This window comes from Ipomoea nil, unplaced genomic scaffold (genome assembly GCF_001879475.1).
Source record: "Ipomoea nil cultivar Tokyo-kokei standard unplaced genomic scaffold, Asagao_1.1 scaffold2761, whole genome shotgun sequence".
NCBI classification, from domain to species: Eukaryota; Viridiplantae; Streptophyta; class Magnoliopsida; order Solanales; family Convolvulaceae; genus Ipomoea; species Ipomoea nil.
The window spans coordinates 298,996-317,491 of NW_017619189.1; the positions used below are offsets into that span (position 1 = coordinate 298,996).

Here is an 18,496-nt window from a genome sequence, read left to right on the forward strand (position 1 = left end):
AGAGATTTTGGTTGAGATTAGAAGTGTATAAATAGTAGTGAATTGTTCTTGTTGGAGGCATCAGACTATCTTCTTTATTTTATATTTTTACAGAGTGATAAGTTTTCTGGTTCATGGGGCCCTGTGAGGCTAATTCTTTTAACTTGGTCAAGATTACATGAACCTTGGATCCATTTGTACTGCGAGATTTAATTAATTCTTAATGTTGAATTTATATTCATTTTAGTAATTGATATTCTCCTGTGCTTTTATTTGTTTTGATTAATTGTTTCATTTGATTGCTAGAGACCTATTGGTTTAATTATTTGATTCAATTTAATTTATAGCTATAGATTTGGAAGTGATTCTTGTAATTGATTTTCTTTTAATTTCTAAGTAGCAACTATGATTAGTTTTATCACGGCTTTAGTGTTAATTTAATCGTAGGAAGAATATTAATCTAAATTAAACATAACCACTTGTGTTATTGTTATTTAGCTTTGTTGAATTTTCTTTGTTTTAATGCGACTATCGAATTAAATATGAACGTTTGTTTTATGTTGTTTGATAGTTAGGGGTGTTTAATACCGCTTGAGTTTAATCACCTAAGACTAAGGAAAATAGGGACAATTTCTCGCAGCAAATGCTCAAGTGCATATGGATTAATCTTTAATCAATGAACAGTTACTAAACAACAAGAGTATTGAGACAATAGAAGTTTAATTTGAAACACTAACAACTTTAGGACAACAAGATATCTGAAATAGTAAAGATTTGATAACTAGTCGAGCTTAGAGCATCACCATCAATGCATATTGTGGGGAGAATAGTACAACCTTTGATGACATGGAAGTGAGGGAGGGTAGGAAAGAGAAAGTTGAGACCCTCGTGCAAGAGTGGGGAGAATGGCAGAAAGTGGGTCCCATGCATTTAATAATTTCACTCCCTCACGCACAGCGTGAGGGCCAAAATAGCAGCCCAGCGGGCGCGTGCACTGCACGCGCCCGCTAGGCGCGTCAGAGCCACTAAAATATTATTGTTTTTATTTTAAATTTCAGTTTTTCTTTTTTTTTTTTCCTTTTTTTTCTCTCCCCTCCCATTTTCTCTTTCCTAATCACTCTTACATTCTCCCCACATTATCTCCAATTGATGTGGATGCTCTTATAAATAAAGGATGACAAGTACAATAAGCAACATGAATTGTTGCTTATAAATCTTTTATTTTTTATTCTGGCAAAGTATAGATAGACGACGCTATTTTTGTTACACACATAATGATGATGACACTTTTGCAGACCTATATGTCATTTACAAAAGGACATATTTCTGTGAAATTATTGATAAAGCTCGGAATTAGATAACCTCGGTGCTGGAACAGCAACCAGAGGAGTATTTTTCTTCATGACAAGCCCAAATCCATCGGATAAGTCCATCTTTTCACCTGCAGGAAGATGCCAGTCAAAGGAGTGCAATAGAGAACCCAAAATATAAATTAGCATTTTCTCCGCCAAGGGAATTGCAGCACAAATTCTCCTTCCCGATCCAAATGGCAAAAACCTATAATCATTGCCAGTATAGTCTAAACCAAAGGTTTGGTTAAGGAACCTCTCAGGGTTGAACTGAGAAGGATTGTCCCAGAGTTTAGGGTCTCTTTGTATTGCATACATGTTTACAAAGACCTTTGTATCCTTAGGGATTGTGTATCCACCCACTTGTGTAGTTTGACTTGAACACCTGGGGATTAGAAGTGGCACTGCTGGGTATAAACGAAATGTCTCCTTTACAACAGCATCCAAATATTTGAGCTTTGGTAGATGGACCTCTTCAACAATACTTGTCATTCCAACAATTTCCTCTAATTCTTTTTGGACCTTTTCCATTATTTTTGGATTATCAAGTAATGCTGTCATAACCCATTCCACCATTGTTGCTGTAGTGTCAGTCCCGCCTATCACAGTATCCTATATATATAGTTTAAAAACAGGAGTTTAAAAGTAAGCAAATGTAATAGTAACTAATGACTTTTAAAATTGGAATAGCGTTTGATGAGAAGAACTAGAAAAAAAAATAGCAATGACAAAACGTAAAGATGATAAGATTTATTTGGTTCGATAATGAAACGAGGAAAACATATATACCAGCAACATGGCCTTGATTGCTTGGAAATCCAATGATATCCCAGTGTTGTCATCACCATTCTTCAGCTCTAAGAGGATCTGCAGAAAATCCTTTTTTTCGTCATCCTTGGTTGTGCTACCAGATTTCTCAGAAACTATTCTTTCACCTTCCTTAATGATGGGATCAAAAATATTGTCCACAACCTTCACGATACCCTCCGTCCTTGCTCGTACTCCCTGCAAATCCAATCTAGCAAGCCAGGGGAACAAATCAGAGATATTAGGCTCACCTAACAAGGCAATAAGCTTCCCCATTATCTCCCTAAACTCTCCTGCAATTTGATCAATCTTTTCTTCATCAGATCCCAACGTACTTCCCATAATCATACTCGTTACAACATTCATTTCCGTCGAAGAAGCCAACACCCTAATGTTGACGGGCTCACCTATCCTCGATTTCACACTTCTAACGGCCTTTCTAACCTCTTCTCTCCGGTGGCCGTAGCACGCTCGGAGGTTGTCGCTGCTCAGCATCTCCCGCACAAACACCTTGCGGATGCCGCGCCAGTAGGTGCCGTTTGGGGAGAAGGCGATATCGCGGCCGCCATACGTGCCGACTACCGCTGCTATGGGCCGGTCGCGGTTAGCGAAAATAGCGTCGTGGTCGCGAACCACCTCTTTGGCAATGGAGGGTGAGTTGACTACCACGACAAGGCGCCTCCCAAGTTGGACCTTGAAGATGGGGCCGTACTTTTGGGCGAGGTCTGTGAAGTGGTGGTGTAAATTGGGGCGGAGAAAAGGCAAGTATCCCACCACGGGTAAGCCGCGCGGCCCCGGTGGCAATGGCGGCGGCGGGGCTTTCTTGCTTATAGACGACTTTGTATAAAACCACAAGGCTGAAAGAAGCAGTAGTGATGAGAACGTGAAAAGGGCTAATAAGGCTTCCATCTCAGTAGTGTTGAAAACTAAACTTTTTGTGAGGTGTTGGAGTGTAGTGTTTATATCCTTTATATAGATGCTTGTTCTTTGAAAATTCTACGTGAGTTCAACTACATGTACTTTTAAATTTTACTCCATCACTTATATTTCATGACATGGCAAATAAAGATTGGTTATTTTCATCATGTAAGTTCTAAGAAATATGTCTACATCAACAATTTGTGAGAGGGAATAAAAGTTGGGAGTAAGAAATGAGAGTATATGTAGCATTTTCCTTTTTCTTTTGAATTATCATTTCCAGATTTTTTATGAAAAGCCTTGAAAACAAAATACACATAAAGAGATTAGGGATGGCAATGTGCCCCGTCCCCGATGGGGATGGGAAAAATTTTTGGAGATCGGGGACGAGGACGGGGAATATGTGTAATTCCCCGTAGGGGACGGGGACAGGGACAAGGACAGGGATACCCCTCCCCGCCCCGCCCGGTCCCCGAATAATATATATATATATATATATATATATATATATATATATATATATATATATATATATATATATATATATAATACTAACAGAATACTATATATATTTATATATGTAATGAATATATATATATATAGTTAATGTTGTTACTGTTTATATAAGTTGCAGTATTGCTACTGTATATACTTCATTGCATATATAAATATAAATACTATATTGTTAGTATTTTATTTATTTATTTATTTGTAGAGTTAGTATTTTAGTTTTGAAACTAAGACTTAGATTTTAAATTTTTTATTAACAAAAATTAAAAATTTAACATTTTGACTAGGAGTTGACAGGGAATGGGGAATCCCCGTCCCCGGCTAATTCCCCGTGGGGATGGGGATGGGGAATATTTTCAATTCCCCGCTGAGGATGGGGACGGGTTAGCAACACGTGGGTGCGGATGGATAAAGATATCTTTGTAGATTCGGAGACGGCAATGGCACGGATGGATAAAGATATCTTTGTAATCTTTGCAGAGACAAAATGGTTTGTCTGCATAATTAAGTTTTTTTTTTTTTTTTTTAAATACTTAGGTTTTTTTAATTTTGTGGAACTAATTCTAAGTCCAACCAGTATAGTCACTATAGAGGTGATAACTTAAAACACAACAATATCTCTATCTCTATATATATTAAAATAAAATAATTTTTCCAAAAATTTTTCCTTCAAATGTGAAAACATTTACTGTATTCATATTAATTTATAAATAAATTCATGTAATTCATGTAATTTACAATAATAATAATAAAGATATAATTACTATTAACTATAATAATAATAATGATAATAATAATAATAATATAATACTATAATACTGTACTATAATAACAAATTAGCCAATTTGTAAATAAATTAATGTAATTTAACATGTTGAGCAAAAGAAGAATATAATGTTTGTTATTATTATTATTATTATTATTATTATTATAGTATAGTATTTATTTATATTAAATTAAATTATTTAAATTAAATCACCCTCTCTTTATATATATATATATATATATATATATATATATATATATATATTAGTATTACAAATTATCATCCTTAATTAAATTAAATCATCTTAATTAAATTAGATCATCCCTAATTAAATTATTTAATTTAAATCAGCCTATATATTTATTATTATAAATAATTATTCTTAACTAAATTAAATCATCCTAAATTAAACTCAATAATTGTAATTAAATTATTTAAATTAAATCAATCATTAATACAAAACGTAAAATCAGCCTTAATAACAACACAGAAACACGGAACCATCCTATTATTATTACAATAATTACTATTACTATTAATAATAATAATAATAATAATAATAATAATAATAATAATAATATTAATATTAATAATAATAATAATAATAATAATAATAATAATAATAATAATAATAATAATACTATCTCTATCTGTATCTCTATATATCTTTATCTCTATATATATTAAAGCAAAATAATTGTCCCAAAAATTTTTCCTCAAACATTAATTGTATTCATATTAATGTATAAATAGATTCATGTAATTTCCAAAATTTTTCCCTCCAAATGTGAAAACATTTATTGTATTCATATTAATTTATAAATAGATTCATGTAATTCGTATAATTTAACATGTTAAGTAAATGAAGAATATAATATTAGTTACTATTATTTGTATAATAATAATGGCACTGAAAGTTGCGGATAATGGAGAACAGAAAAGGATTTTAATTACGAAGGGTAAAGAATGTCATTTCTTTAAAATAATAAGGACAAAGATGAAAAAAAAAAAGAAGTTAGGAAGCTACTAGTTTATTTTGAAACGTAGGTAGCGTTCCAAAGTAAGGTGTTATTTTAAGCTACGAGTTTATTTTGGGAACATTACCAAATAGAGTTTATAACTTATTAATTTCTTAAAATAAGTTATAAGCTCCTAAATAAGCTGACGGTAAATATGTTACCGGATAATATTATTATTATTATGTGTTAGTAAAGATAAGTGTATTGCTATAGTTTTCAGTACAGAATTCAACGTGTCTTGCTAAGCTAGGAGAGCTATTACTTATACTAAGTCCCCTAACAGTTATATCATAATGGGGAGCTTACCCTCCCAAATGCTCTGTCAGGTCGGAGTGTAGGGGGGGTCCTTAGAGTTGGGGTTCAACCTTAGCTTTTGGAAGAATAATGGGGAGCCTAAGCCTTTATTTCTCTTCTTCAATGGGCGCAGTAAATGATCCGCAGTAATAATCCTGCCCGTTGTACTTCTGCCTGTTGCTCTTTTAGTTGTAACCGGGTCATGTATTTGTTGGCGGTTCGGGTCAATTGCTTGACCCATTACTCTATCATAAGCTCCGCCAAATAAATTCTATGGTCATCAAAATCGTTATACACGACTCAATTATGCTTCACGCCTAACCAAATAGTAAAACAAAAACTTTGTGAGCAATTTTGTTATAATAATAATAATAATAATAATAATAATAATAATAATATTATTATTATTATTATTATTATTATTATTATCTTATCTTATCTTATATATAATAAAGCCAAATCCAAATGGCCACAAAAATTGGCTCCAATTCCCGCCTAATCAAAGTGATGACGTTTTGATATATATAATAAATATAATAATAAATTACATTAGCTTAAATGTAGCTGCCCAATGAAATCAGATTTCAGATTAATAATTTAGATTACATTAAATGATGCCGCCCAAGCGTCCAATGAAATCAAATCTCATTCTTCAATTCTTCAATAAAAAACTTTTAGTATTCCCAGGAATACATCTTCAGTCTACATTATTTATGGTTCATTAACCATTCTCAAAGCAACCTCTCATATAAGATATGTTCAGAACACATTTAAATCGAAATTTCTGGGTGAAATCTAAACGGTTTCTGGACTGCAAGAAGCTTAGTAGCCATGAAGAAATTAACATCTTCCACTACCATTGGCAAGAAGAGGAAAATCAATTCAAGTGATAAAGGTTAGTCCAACCTACTTTCGTAGTGAGTATTTAATTTGCTGGAAATGTATACTTATCTTAGTAAACTGCATAATCTTCATTTGTAGTTCTTATATCTGCCTAAACATGAAAAAGTTACAATACCTATGCATTCACTGTATGAAAACTGCTCACTACCAGAAAATTAATAGAAATTTTGCTTCTTTAAAAAACATGTTTGTACTCATTAAATCTAACTAAATCAAATCAGATTTTTTTTTGAGAACAAATCAAATCAGATTGAATGTTCTAACATGTTCTAACGTGCTGGTACAATTATATATACTATATGTGTTATTATCATTTTATTTAATTTTTCTTTTTGATTTTTTTTTGTGTTATGCACTCTTTGGTTAACAATTTGATTATTATGGCTCATTGCAGTTATATACACTATTGAATTTCAAAAGCGAGGACTTCCGCATGCACATATCTTGCTTTTTTTAGCAATCTCAAATCAAAGTAACTCCATCCAATTCATGGACTCTGTTATTTCAGCAGAGATCCCGGACAGAACGGTTGACCAGGAGTACTTTAATGCAGTTGAAGAATTCATCTTGCATGGACCATGTGTGATATGAATCTAATCCAAGATTCAAATAAGATGGAGTATTGTCCCAAGATTACTCTCAATGCAAAAATAGTGATGGATCAAAATACCTTAAACCTCACGAGAAACCCTTTGTCTCGAATCCTCAAAGACTTGGAAGAATCCCGTTGTAGCTTCAAGTACCTCGATGATGCAATCTTCAATCAACTAGAGTCGGATCTAGTTTCCTTCGATTCAAGAACGAGTCCACGAACCTAAATCAAAGGTTGAAGAAAGGAAGATTGATTCGAGTCCACGAATCAATTTGCTAGTCGAGTCCACGACTAGCCACTAATTGAGTCCACAATTAGCCATAAGGTTTCTTACACAAGTGTAAAGAAAAACTTAAGAATTTTATTGAATTGAAGCCTCCCTGAAACTGATATGGATGTGCCCTATTTATAGGTATAGGGGCAACATTATAATTCTAAATACAATGGAAAAAAGAGTCCTAAACCTAATCTAGAAAACAAGTAAATAGAATTTTATTTAGAAAAGGATTTAAGGAATCCTTTCTAAATACAACTAGTGTTTTCTCTTTAATTCCAAACAATTTAAATTAATGATGACCAAAAATAATAGGGCTGATTTGGGCCTAATTTAATCACCAAAATCAGCACTTAAACAATTATAAGAAAGCCTTGAGTTCTTCTTCATATTTTGCAAATGGGCTTGACTTGGATTTCCACCATCTTTGAACATCACCAATGAAGAGTTGCCTTAATTGTTTGGACTTGGGCCTTGTGATTGGCCCAATTAGTACTCTTAATGGATCTTCATATGTTGGGCCGCATCATCCTCCCCTTCTTGAAAATGATTCGACCTCGAATCTTGTAAGCATTGTCTTCGATCCATGATATCACTTGAAATTGACCACTATAATATTTTCCTCTATCGAATGGACTTATTATTGGTCTTTGTTGTTTCTTCCACCAATGATGTTTTAAGGTCGTAGTTATGGGCCTTGTGATGAGCCCACTATTTACCCTTACTGGATTCCATGTGTACTGGTTCCTATTATTCTCCCATTCTTGAAAAGGATTCGTCCTCGAATCCAAATCTTCAGTGAAAGACAAAGTAGCAAGCTCACTTTCTGTTTTATCACGCTCATGGAACTTTTTCTTGGGATGCTTGACACGAGTCGCTCCAATCATCATCCTACAATCAACAAGTAAGGCAATTAAGTCTAATGACACATCAGGGAATTTAAACATTCTGGATGGTAATAATTCAACAAAATGAGACATTAAATTTATGCATCTTGTTTGAATTGTCAACAAGCATAAAATCTTTCCTCCTAGAGCTTAAGGTAAAATCAAACAGAAAATTCATGGAAATATCAATTAATGATTTAGATGTATTATGGTGGTAAGTAGCACAATTCTGAACATAAGATTCTACATCTTTTTTCTTCTTTGGCCAATGAAAATATCCATGCAAAACATCATCAGTCTTTGGAAAATCAAAATGTCCCTTATGTGAATCAACAATTAAATCATTGTCCAAAACAAAGCAAAAAGTGCCAATCCCATTGATTTTGAACCAAAACCCCTTGTGCAAGTAGTATTTGCCATAAGAAGTTTTCAAAAGTGCCTTATAACTTCCAAGTGATTCCTTATCTCTATCAAATAAAGTTTTAGTAAAATCAAAATTAAGGAATCTTGGATGTATGGAGGCAAACAAATTTCTAACACATCTAGCAAGTAGGTCATTAATAGAAACATGGCAAACAAATCTAGAGAATTTTAATGCATGCTTTTGAAATAAAAGTGAGTAAATAGTTACTCCCCTTCTTTTCTCTTGCTTATTATCCTTTTTTGTTAGCAAGCGAGGCTGCACTTTGATAGCTCTGGCTGGTTCTTTCCACTGTACCACTGATAGCGGTTCCTTTGTTTGGCTACAATCTAAGTTAGAGGACTGGAGTGGTGACTCCAATTCTAAACATGGAGGTTCCACTTTTCTCTCTTTGATTTCTACTTTCATTGAGGCTAGTTTGAGAGCTTGCATCAATGTCAATTGAATTTCTTCTACTTGTTCAGGATACAAACAAGGAAAGACATATGTAACTCCATTCATGTGAAACACACAAGTGTTCCTCATTCCATAAGAACTTATTTTTCTGTCAAATTGCCATGGTCTACCTAACAAGATATGAGCAGCCTGCATTCGAATATTATCACACAAGATTTTATCAGAGTAACTGTTAATAGATAAAGGAATAAGAGCCTAATTGGTTATTCTAGCTTCTCCTGCATGAGTTAACCATTGAAAACGATAGGGAGTTGGGTGATCAAACAAAGGTAGCTGAACAAATTTAACCATAGCTGCACTAGCCACATTTGTGCAACTTCCAGAATCTATTACCACAGTACAAGCATTCCTTTTAATTGAACCTTTAGCAAAAAATATATTTTCTCTTTGAGACTCATCTTCTTTTAAAGGGTGAACATTCAAAACCTCCTTAACAACAACAGTATGACTAGACTCACTATCAGCATACTTAGAATCAGATTTTAAAGGTATAAATGGTTCCCCCTCAACATGTTCATTGGGGGTTTCAAAATGGTCACAAACCTCTTCCTCAGATTTATATTCAAGACAAGAAGTAAAATTTTCAGATTGTGTTGTTATCTTAACTACCCTCTTGATAGGGCAATCACGAGCTATGTGGCCTCCCCCATTACATCTATAACAAATCAATTCTTTATAATGTTGACGCCTCACTTACTTTTTCCTTACCTTTGTCTTGTGAATCATCTCTTGGAGGAGGATGTTCATCATGCCTTTGAGGGGTGGAACAAGTGTTGTTCCATCCTGATGCACCATTGTTGGACTTGTACCTTTTCATCTCTTTGATTTTTGCCTCAGATTCACGTGCAGTATACAAGGCATCATAAAGGGTGTCATATCTCTGAAAACTCATTCCACATCGAATTTCTAAGTTCAATCCATGTACGAAACGAGCAACAGTTTTTATCTCTTCTTCATGTATGTCTCTCTGTTTAAGCAAAATATTTATAGTTTGGTGGTACTCATCAACTGACTTTGTTCCTTGCACCGTTCTCTGCAATTTTCTTTCAAGAACATACAAAAATGATTTAGGACGAAAGGTTAGACGCATATCTTCCCTCACTTGAACCCAAGATTCATAGGAATAAAATTAGCAACTCTGTCTCTATTTCTTTTTCGCCACCAAGACAATGCATACCCCTTAAAGGATGTAGCAACTAGCCTAATTTTTGTAAGATTAGAATAGTGCTTTAAATAAAAAAGAGTTTCAACAGCATTCTCCCATTCTATGTATTCGGTAGGTCCTTTCTCACCAGTGACGTTAGGAATTTCAAGTTTAATGTTTCCTAACTCCGCATTACGCTGCTGGATCCTTTGACATCTAGGATCCACTCTTCTTGCTGATGGCAGGTGCCGCTCATCATTGTGTGGTGGTTGCACTTGCTGTGAGTGTTGCTCCAAACTAGTCACTCATTTGAGTAACCTGTCTATTTTTTGTTCTAATCTCTTACGTGTGTTTGGAACCTCTTCAGCCATCTGTAGATAAGAAACAAAATCTAAAAACAAGAAGATATGTGAGTATTCATGTTAGTGAAACCACAAAGTTGGCTTGCTCCCTCACTATTCTCAGCTCACGGGTAAGAGATGGATCATATAGCTCTGGGGGTTCACTACACACTCTTACAAACACACACTCCACTCGTGTATCACTCCAGGTGGCAAATACTCTCACAAGCCTTTTTCCAAAAAGGAAAGTTTCTAGTCCGGAACTCAAGTTGATATGGATTCAACCTCAAAGTTCAAGAAAAGCGTACCTTGGAAAACTTCACAAGCCTTTGAGAGTAAGGATGTATCGTGAGGTAGGTAATAAAATTGAGAGCAAGAAGCAAAGAAAAAAGGACAATACGAGCAAAGAAACTAAATAAGATTTGAAAGAAAAAGGAAACCAAAGAAGGAAGTATGGCAGAAAGATATGCAAGACCAATATCAACAGATAGAGACAAATAAAATGTAAGAGGGGTTCAAGTATACCACAACAAAGTAGGAATCTATCAAGAACTCCTTCCAACCTTATACTTTTCCCTTTCCTTTTCCCTCCAAGATTCTCCTACCACCCTTATTCTTTCCCCAACCTTATTCTTCTTCTTCTTTTTTTTTTCAACTTTCTTGATTTTTTTTTTGATTTTTTTGATAAATAACCTCCAAATAACTACTGTAAATATCAACAAAAATTTTGGACCAAGAGGATCCACACAACCCCTTCAAAACAGAACCAAGAATTTCAAGAATCACCCAGAAAAAAACAGAAACGCTGCCCTTATTTCGAAGATCAATATCTCAATGACCGTAAGGAATTAGCAAGTGTATAATATATCAATAGAACGCCCCAGAAGATATGTAAAACATATCAAAATTTCAAATAAAACTAACCAGTGGATCTCGAGATATAGGTAATTCTTTGAAACTGGTCACAGAACACGGAAATCTGGACAGGGTGTAATTGCAACGTGATTGCGCGTACATGCGCTTTGGATATAGGTAAGGGTGAGATGGAGTTGTTTTCTTTACTGAATTTGGGGTAATATGGTGCTTAGGAGGTGTGAAGTATCGTTGATATTGGACGGGAAAAAGGGAAAACTCTTTCGAGATTGTTTTTCAAGAAACTGGAGAACATGTATCAAGATTCAAGAACATAATCAAGAATGCAAAGGAAAATTTTTTTTGGGGGTTTTTAATGAATAAGACACGAATAAAGGTAGTATGTAAGATAAGAACGAGATAAACCTAGGGAACCAAAGAAACCAAATTTCTAATGATAATGAGATAAACCTAGGCTCTGAATACCAAATTGATATGAACCTAGTCCAAGGTTCAAATAAGATGGAATATTGTCCCAAGAATGCTCTCAAAACTAAAGATAGAGATGGATCAAAATACCTTAGACCTCACGAGAAACCTCTTGTCTCGAATCCTCAAAGACTTGGAAGAATCCCGTTGTAGCTTCAAGTACCTCGATGATGCAATTTTCAATCAACTAGAGTCGGATCTAGTTTCCTTCGATTCAAGAACGAGTCCACGAACATAAATCTAAGGTTGAAGAAAGGAAGATTGATTCGAGTCCACGAATCAATTTGCTAGTCGAGTCCACGACTAGCCACTAATTGAGTCCACAATTAGCCATAAGGTTTCTTACACAAGTGTAAAGAAAAACTTAAGAATTTTATTGAATTGAAGCCTCCCTGAAACTGATATGGATGTGCCCTATTTATAGGTATAGGGGCAGCATTATAATTCTAAATACAATGGAAAAAAGAGTCCTAAACCTAATCTAGAAAACAAGTAAATAGAATTTTATTTAGAAAAGGATTTAAGGAATCCTTTCTAAATACAACTAGTGTTTTCTCTTTAATTCCAAACAATTTAAATTAATGATGACCAAAAATAATAGGGCTGATTTGGGCCTAATTTAATCACCAAAATTAGCACTTAAACAATTATAAAAAAGCCTTGAGTTCTTCTTCATATTTTGCAAATGGGCTTGACTTGGATTTCCACCATCTTTGAACATCACAAATGAAGAGTTGCCTTAATTGTTTGGACTTGGGCCTTGTGATTGGCCCAATTAGTACTCTTAATGGATCTTCATATGTTGGGCCGCATCAATGTGGACATGGTGGAGGCAGTCACCGTGCATGGTGAACGGGAAGTGTTCAAAGCACTTTCCAAAAAAATTTAGTGAATTTTCAAGTTTCGATCAAGATGGTTATCCAATTTATAGGCGTCGTGATGATGGCATGACAATTAACAAGAATGGAATTCACTTGGATAATAGATATGTGGTACCGCATAATAGGTACTTGCTTCTTAAATACAGGGCACAGCTAAATGTTGAGTGGTGTAATCAATCAAGATCTATCAAATATTTGTTCAAGTATGTGAATAAAGGAAATGACCGTGTAACAGCCGAATTTTATAAAAGTACGATTGACAATTGTGGTAATGAAGTCATAGATGAGATAAATATGTACTATGATTGTCGATACGTATCTTCATGTGAGGCTACATGGCGTCTCTTTAGCTTTGATGTGCAATTTAGAACACCTGCAGTTGAGAGATTAAGCTTTCATCTTCCAGATTGTGAAACAGTTGTTTTTGCCGATGATGATGCGATTGAAGATGTGCTCCGTAGACATACTGTTGGTCAAAGTATGTTCAATGAATGGTTTGAAGCAAACAAAAAATATGCAGAAGCAAGGTTGTTAACAAACATTGAGATGCCCAGTAAGTTTGTTTGGAAAAAGGACATATGGCAATGGCATCCAAGAAAAAAAGGCTTTTCAATTAGTCGTATCTTTTACGTTCCGCCGGGAACTGGCGAATTATATTATTTGAGGTGTCTTCTTAATATAGTTCGTGGACCTATGAGTTTTAAAGATATCCGTTCATTTAATGGGGTAGAGTATGTCACTTTTAGAGATGCATGTTATGCACGGGGGTTGTTAGATGATGATAAAGAATACATTGATGCCATAAAAGAGGCCAGTCAGTGGTCATCCGCGCATCCCATGAGAAAACTTTTTGTGACATTGTTGATGTTCAATTCATTGAATAGACCAGAAAATGTATGGAATGAGGTGTGGGTTTACCTAGCTGAGGACGCACAAATCACTCTCCGTAGGGTACTTTCTCAACCAGGTACTGTTAACATATTAACAATTCCTTAGGTTATAGTTGTTTATATTAATTTTTCTAATAAAAGGTATACTTTTAATTAACGTAACCTTTTATTATCTTTTGGAATACAGATCTTATACTGACAGATGATGAGAAGAAAAATTTTGGTCTTCTTGAGATTGAAAAGTTGTTGCAAATACACAATAAGTCTTTAAAGGAATTTCCTCCAATGCCAATTCCAGCTTTAGATAATTCTCGGTTATCTGTTAACCGTTTGTTGTTTGAGGAATTATCTTATAATCGGGAAGAGCTTGCAAATGAGGCATATAACTTGACCATGAAATTTACTGATGAACAAAGGTCTGTTTATGAAACAATAATTGGTGATGTTGCCTCAAACGCTGGTGGTTTGTTTTTTGTCTATGGTTACGGTGGAACTGGTAAGACTTTTTTATGGAGAGCTTTATCTGCGACTTTGCGGTCAAATGGTGATGTAGTTTTAAATGTCGCATCAAGCGGTATAGCTTCTCTGCTTCTTCCAGGTGGACGAACTGCACACTCAAGGTTTGCAATACCAATAAATATTAACGAGGACTCCACGTGCAACATAACTCCAGGTAGCGACCTTGCGGAGTTAATTGTTAGGGCAAAACTCATAATATGGGATGAAGCACCCATGATGCACAAACACTGTTTTGAAGCATTGGATAGGACAATGAGGGACTTATTACGGTTTTCAAACCACACCAGTGCATCAAATACGTTTGGTGGTAAAACAGTTGTTCTAGGTGGAGATTTTAGGCAAATTTTACCAGTTGTCCCAAAAGGTACACGACAGGACATTGTTGGTGCATCTATAAATTCCTCATACCTTTGGAACAGTTGTAGAGTTTTAAAGTTGACAAAAAATTTAAGATTGAGTAATATGGAACATGGTATTGAACAACAAGAAGTTGAGCAGTTTGCTAGATGGATTGCTTCAATTGGCGATGGAACTGTTGGGTGTGCTAATGAAGATTGTCCAGAAATTGATATTCCACAAAATTTGTTATTGCAATCAACGGGTGATCCGATTGCCACAATTGTAGACAACACATTTCCAATGTTTAAGGAGGGAGATCATGATACCAGCTTTATTGAAAATCAGGCAATCTTGGCTCCTACACTTGATGTTGTTAATTCAATTAATGACTACATGAGTGACATGCATACGGCAGAAAGCAAGACATTCTTCAGTTACGATTCTGTCTGCCGTACGGAAACGAGCAATGGGATTCTTGCAGATGTCCACACACTGGAATTCTTGAATGGACTGCGCGCATCTGGTATTCCTAATCACGCATTGACGTTAAAAATTGGATCACCGGTGATGTTGTTGAGAAATATAGATCACTCACTCGGTTTATGCAATGGTACTAGGTTAGTGGTGACCAAACTATCAGAACATGTTGTGGAAGGAAAAATAATGTCAGGTAAACATGCTGGCACTAGAGTGTTAATACCGAGGTTGAATATGACTCCTTCAGATCCAAGATTGCCATTCAAATTCATTAGAAGACAATTCCCTTTGACGCTTTCTTATGCAATGACCATTAATAAAAGTCAAGGACAAACACTATCTCATGTAGGATTGCTACTTAAAAAATCAGTGTTTGTTCATGGTCAATTGTATGTTGCTATATCAAGAGTTAGCAATCCACGAGGTCTAAAAATTTTGATTTGTGACGAATTAAAAGAGACATGTACTACCACCACTAATGTTGTTTATAAAGAAGTTTTCAATAATGTACAAAATTCCGTTTGTTTGGTAATTTATTATTTAAAATAAAATTTTATTTTACTACTTACACATTTGAAATGAAAATTTCAAAACAATATTTAATTATATGTAAAAGTTTCATTTTGATTTTTAAAGTATTATTCAATATTAATATAACTTAGAGTTTTCTATGTATTTTCCGTGCATCGCACGGGTACATACTAGTTATTATAATAAAGCTATATGGTTTGGGAAGTAATTAATGTTACAATTAATGCCACAACATCCTTTATTATTAAAAAAAAAAAAGGCACAACATTTGAAAAATAAAATAGCTATATATTATATAATCATATAAAAAAATGTACTTTTGAAAAATAAAATAGCTATATATTATATAAAACATGTGTTCACTTAGAGTTTAAATTTAGCTACTAGCTCTATTACATTGTAGTATCACAAAGAGCTAATAACGCCTCGACTGAGGCTCAAACTTACAACCTTCCAAATGAAAGTCTAACTCGGGTACCATTAGACCACATAGTCCTGGTCAAATGTAATTATCTTAGTTATTATTCATATTGTGAAAATTATAATATAGATAAAATACAATTAAGAATAAATCTATGTAATTATGTAAATTCTCTCTATAAGTTTATTTGAATATGCACATAATTAGAGATTATATTAACCATACAAAATTTTAATTTTAATTGTAATTTTGTATTCTATAAAAATAATAAATACTAGACCAATGGAAGCTCAAAAATATTATTATATTAAACAATTTAAAATATTTTAGTTTTTTTTTATTTTTTATTTATATTTATAATAACAGAATTTTTTCCCGTGCATCGCGCGGGTGAATTACTAGTTATATATTAAACCAAGTAAAAAGTTTGTGATTATTAGTTATTTTAAGAGTTGATTTCATTTTTGGTCTAAGCTTTATAGGCGACAATCAACTTTTAGTTTTTTTTTTTTTTTTTATCAGAACGTTCACAGTTGGTCCTAGTATTATTGTGGCATGACCATTTTTGGTCATCTATCAACAAAATAGTTTTAACGTCCTTAAATACAAAAGCATTTTGGTCTTCAATTACAGTTTTTTTTTTTTAAATAAACATAAAAATATAGCATGGTCAACTCGATTTGTATAAAAATTATCGAAATATGTTTCTATTTAATGACATTTTAACGATTTTATTGACGGAGGACCAAAAATAGTCATGTCACAATAATACTAGGATAAAAGGTTAATGTTCTGATAAAAAATTAAGTAAAAATAGACTATCACCAATAAATCTAGCACCAAAAATGAAATTAACTATTATTTTAATTAACGCAATTAGTGGTTAGTCACTTTAGTACGATGATGCATGGGTTTAATTGTTAGTTATTTTAAGAAAGTTAAATAGAAATATTCCTATAAATATAATGGCCCTGTTTGGTAAAAAATTTGGTCTATAGGTCAATTTTGGCTTATTTGACCACCATTAATTGTTTGATTTAGTTAAAATATCAATATAAATGTTTGGTTAATTAGCTTTTTGTAACTCCAAAAGGCTAAAACTCAAAATGATACTCCAAGCAACTTTTTCAATTAGCTTTTTGAGAAAAAAATTATACCAAACAGCTATCAGCTAACAACTAATTTACCAAACACTTTTCTACAATCAGCTAATGTTATCAACTATTTATACCCTCTAATTAACACAATCAGCTAACAACTAACAGCTATCAACTAACAGTCATTTTACCAAACAGGGCCAATGTCAATTTGTATGGTAGTTTATCAATTACAGTTCATTCAATCAATGAGTGTCTCAATAATTAATTGTTCATACATTTTTGTATTCCTCTCTCATTCCTTGACGTATATAGATATTATATAATATATATACATACATACATACAAACATACATACATATATAGGGGGATGCACTCAGGTGCGAATAAGTGCTCAGGAGGGAATATGCGAATGAATCCGCGTGCGACACGTGTCCAGATCTAATAGATTAAGAAAACAAGCGGTCGCATTTTTGTGTATATATATATATATATATATATATATATATATATATATATATATATATATATATATATATATATATATATATATATATACATATATATATATATATATATGTATATATATATGTATGTATATATATATGTATATATATATATACATGTATATATATATATACACATATATATATATATATATGTATATATATATATATATATATGTATATATATATATATATATATATATATATATATATATATGTATATATATATATATATATATATATATATATATATATATATATATATATATATATAAAAGTTATGCAACTTACCATAAAATTTGGATGTTAATAAGTTTTTGAATACTAGTAGACTTTCAAAGACTCTATAAAAGTCCGAATCCAGTACCGGTATACTTTTACTGAGTTTTTAAAAATCTTAATTAAGGGGGTGTATTCAATCTGGACTGTCATAGACTTTTATGAACTTTAAAAGTTTGAAGGTATTCAATTCAAATTTTTAGGGAGTTTTTAAAAGTTAAGTGGTATTCAATCAAGCTTTTTAAAAAAAATTAAAAAATTGAGTGGTATTTGATTTAATTGAATACCGATTGACTTTTAAAGAGTCTTTAAAAATCGAAATCGAATACCACCAAACTTTTAAAGTCGTTAAAATGTTTAAAAGTATATAAAAATCTTGATTGAATATACCTTTAATTTATGACTATTAACGCTAATTTCCAAGGCAAAAACTTGTGTGAGACCGTCTCACCGTGCGACGAGTCGGGTCAATATGAAAATGTAATACTTATACACACAAATGTCATACATTTTTTTTTTTGAAAACCAAAAACTTCATATATTAACTTAAATCA

General features: G+C 33.1%; 2 protein-coding genes across 2 annotated transcripts; one reads left to right on the forward strand and one right to left on the reverse strand.

Annotated features, from left to right (window-relative positions):
- Positions 1–1,280: 1,280 nt before the first annotated feature.
- On the reverse strand, positions 1,281–3,044 carry LOC109157009 (cytochrome P450 76C4-like). The gene is made up of 2 exons (XM_019304895.1): positions 2,118–3,044; positions 1,281–1,940 (listed from the first exon to the last, which is right to left on the reverse strand). The coding sequence occupies exons 1-2, from the start codon at positions 3,042–3,044 to the stop codon at positions 1,314–1,316; spliced, it is 1,554 nt and encodes a 517-aa protein (XP_019160440.1). The 3' UTR covers positions 1,281–1,313.
- Positions 3,045–12,816: 9,772 nt separating this feature from the next.
- On the forward strand, positions 12,817–15,382 carry LOC109157010. Its single transcript, XM_019304896.1, has 4 exons — positions 12,817–13,435; positions 13,565–13,849; positions 13,960–15,247; positions 15,355–15,382. Exons 1-4 carry the CDS (start codon positions 12,817–12,819, stop codon positions 15,380–15,382), a joined length of 2,220 nt encoding a protein of 739 aa, XP_019160441.1.
- The last annotated feature ends 3,114 nt before the right edge of the window (positions 15,383–18,496 follow it).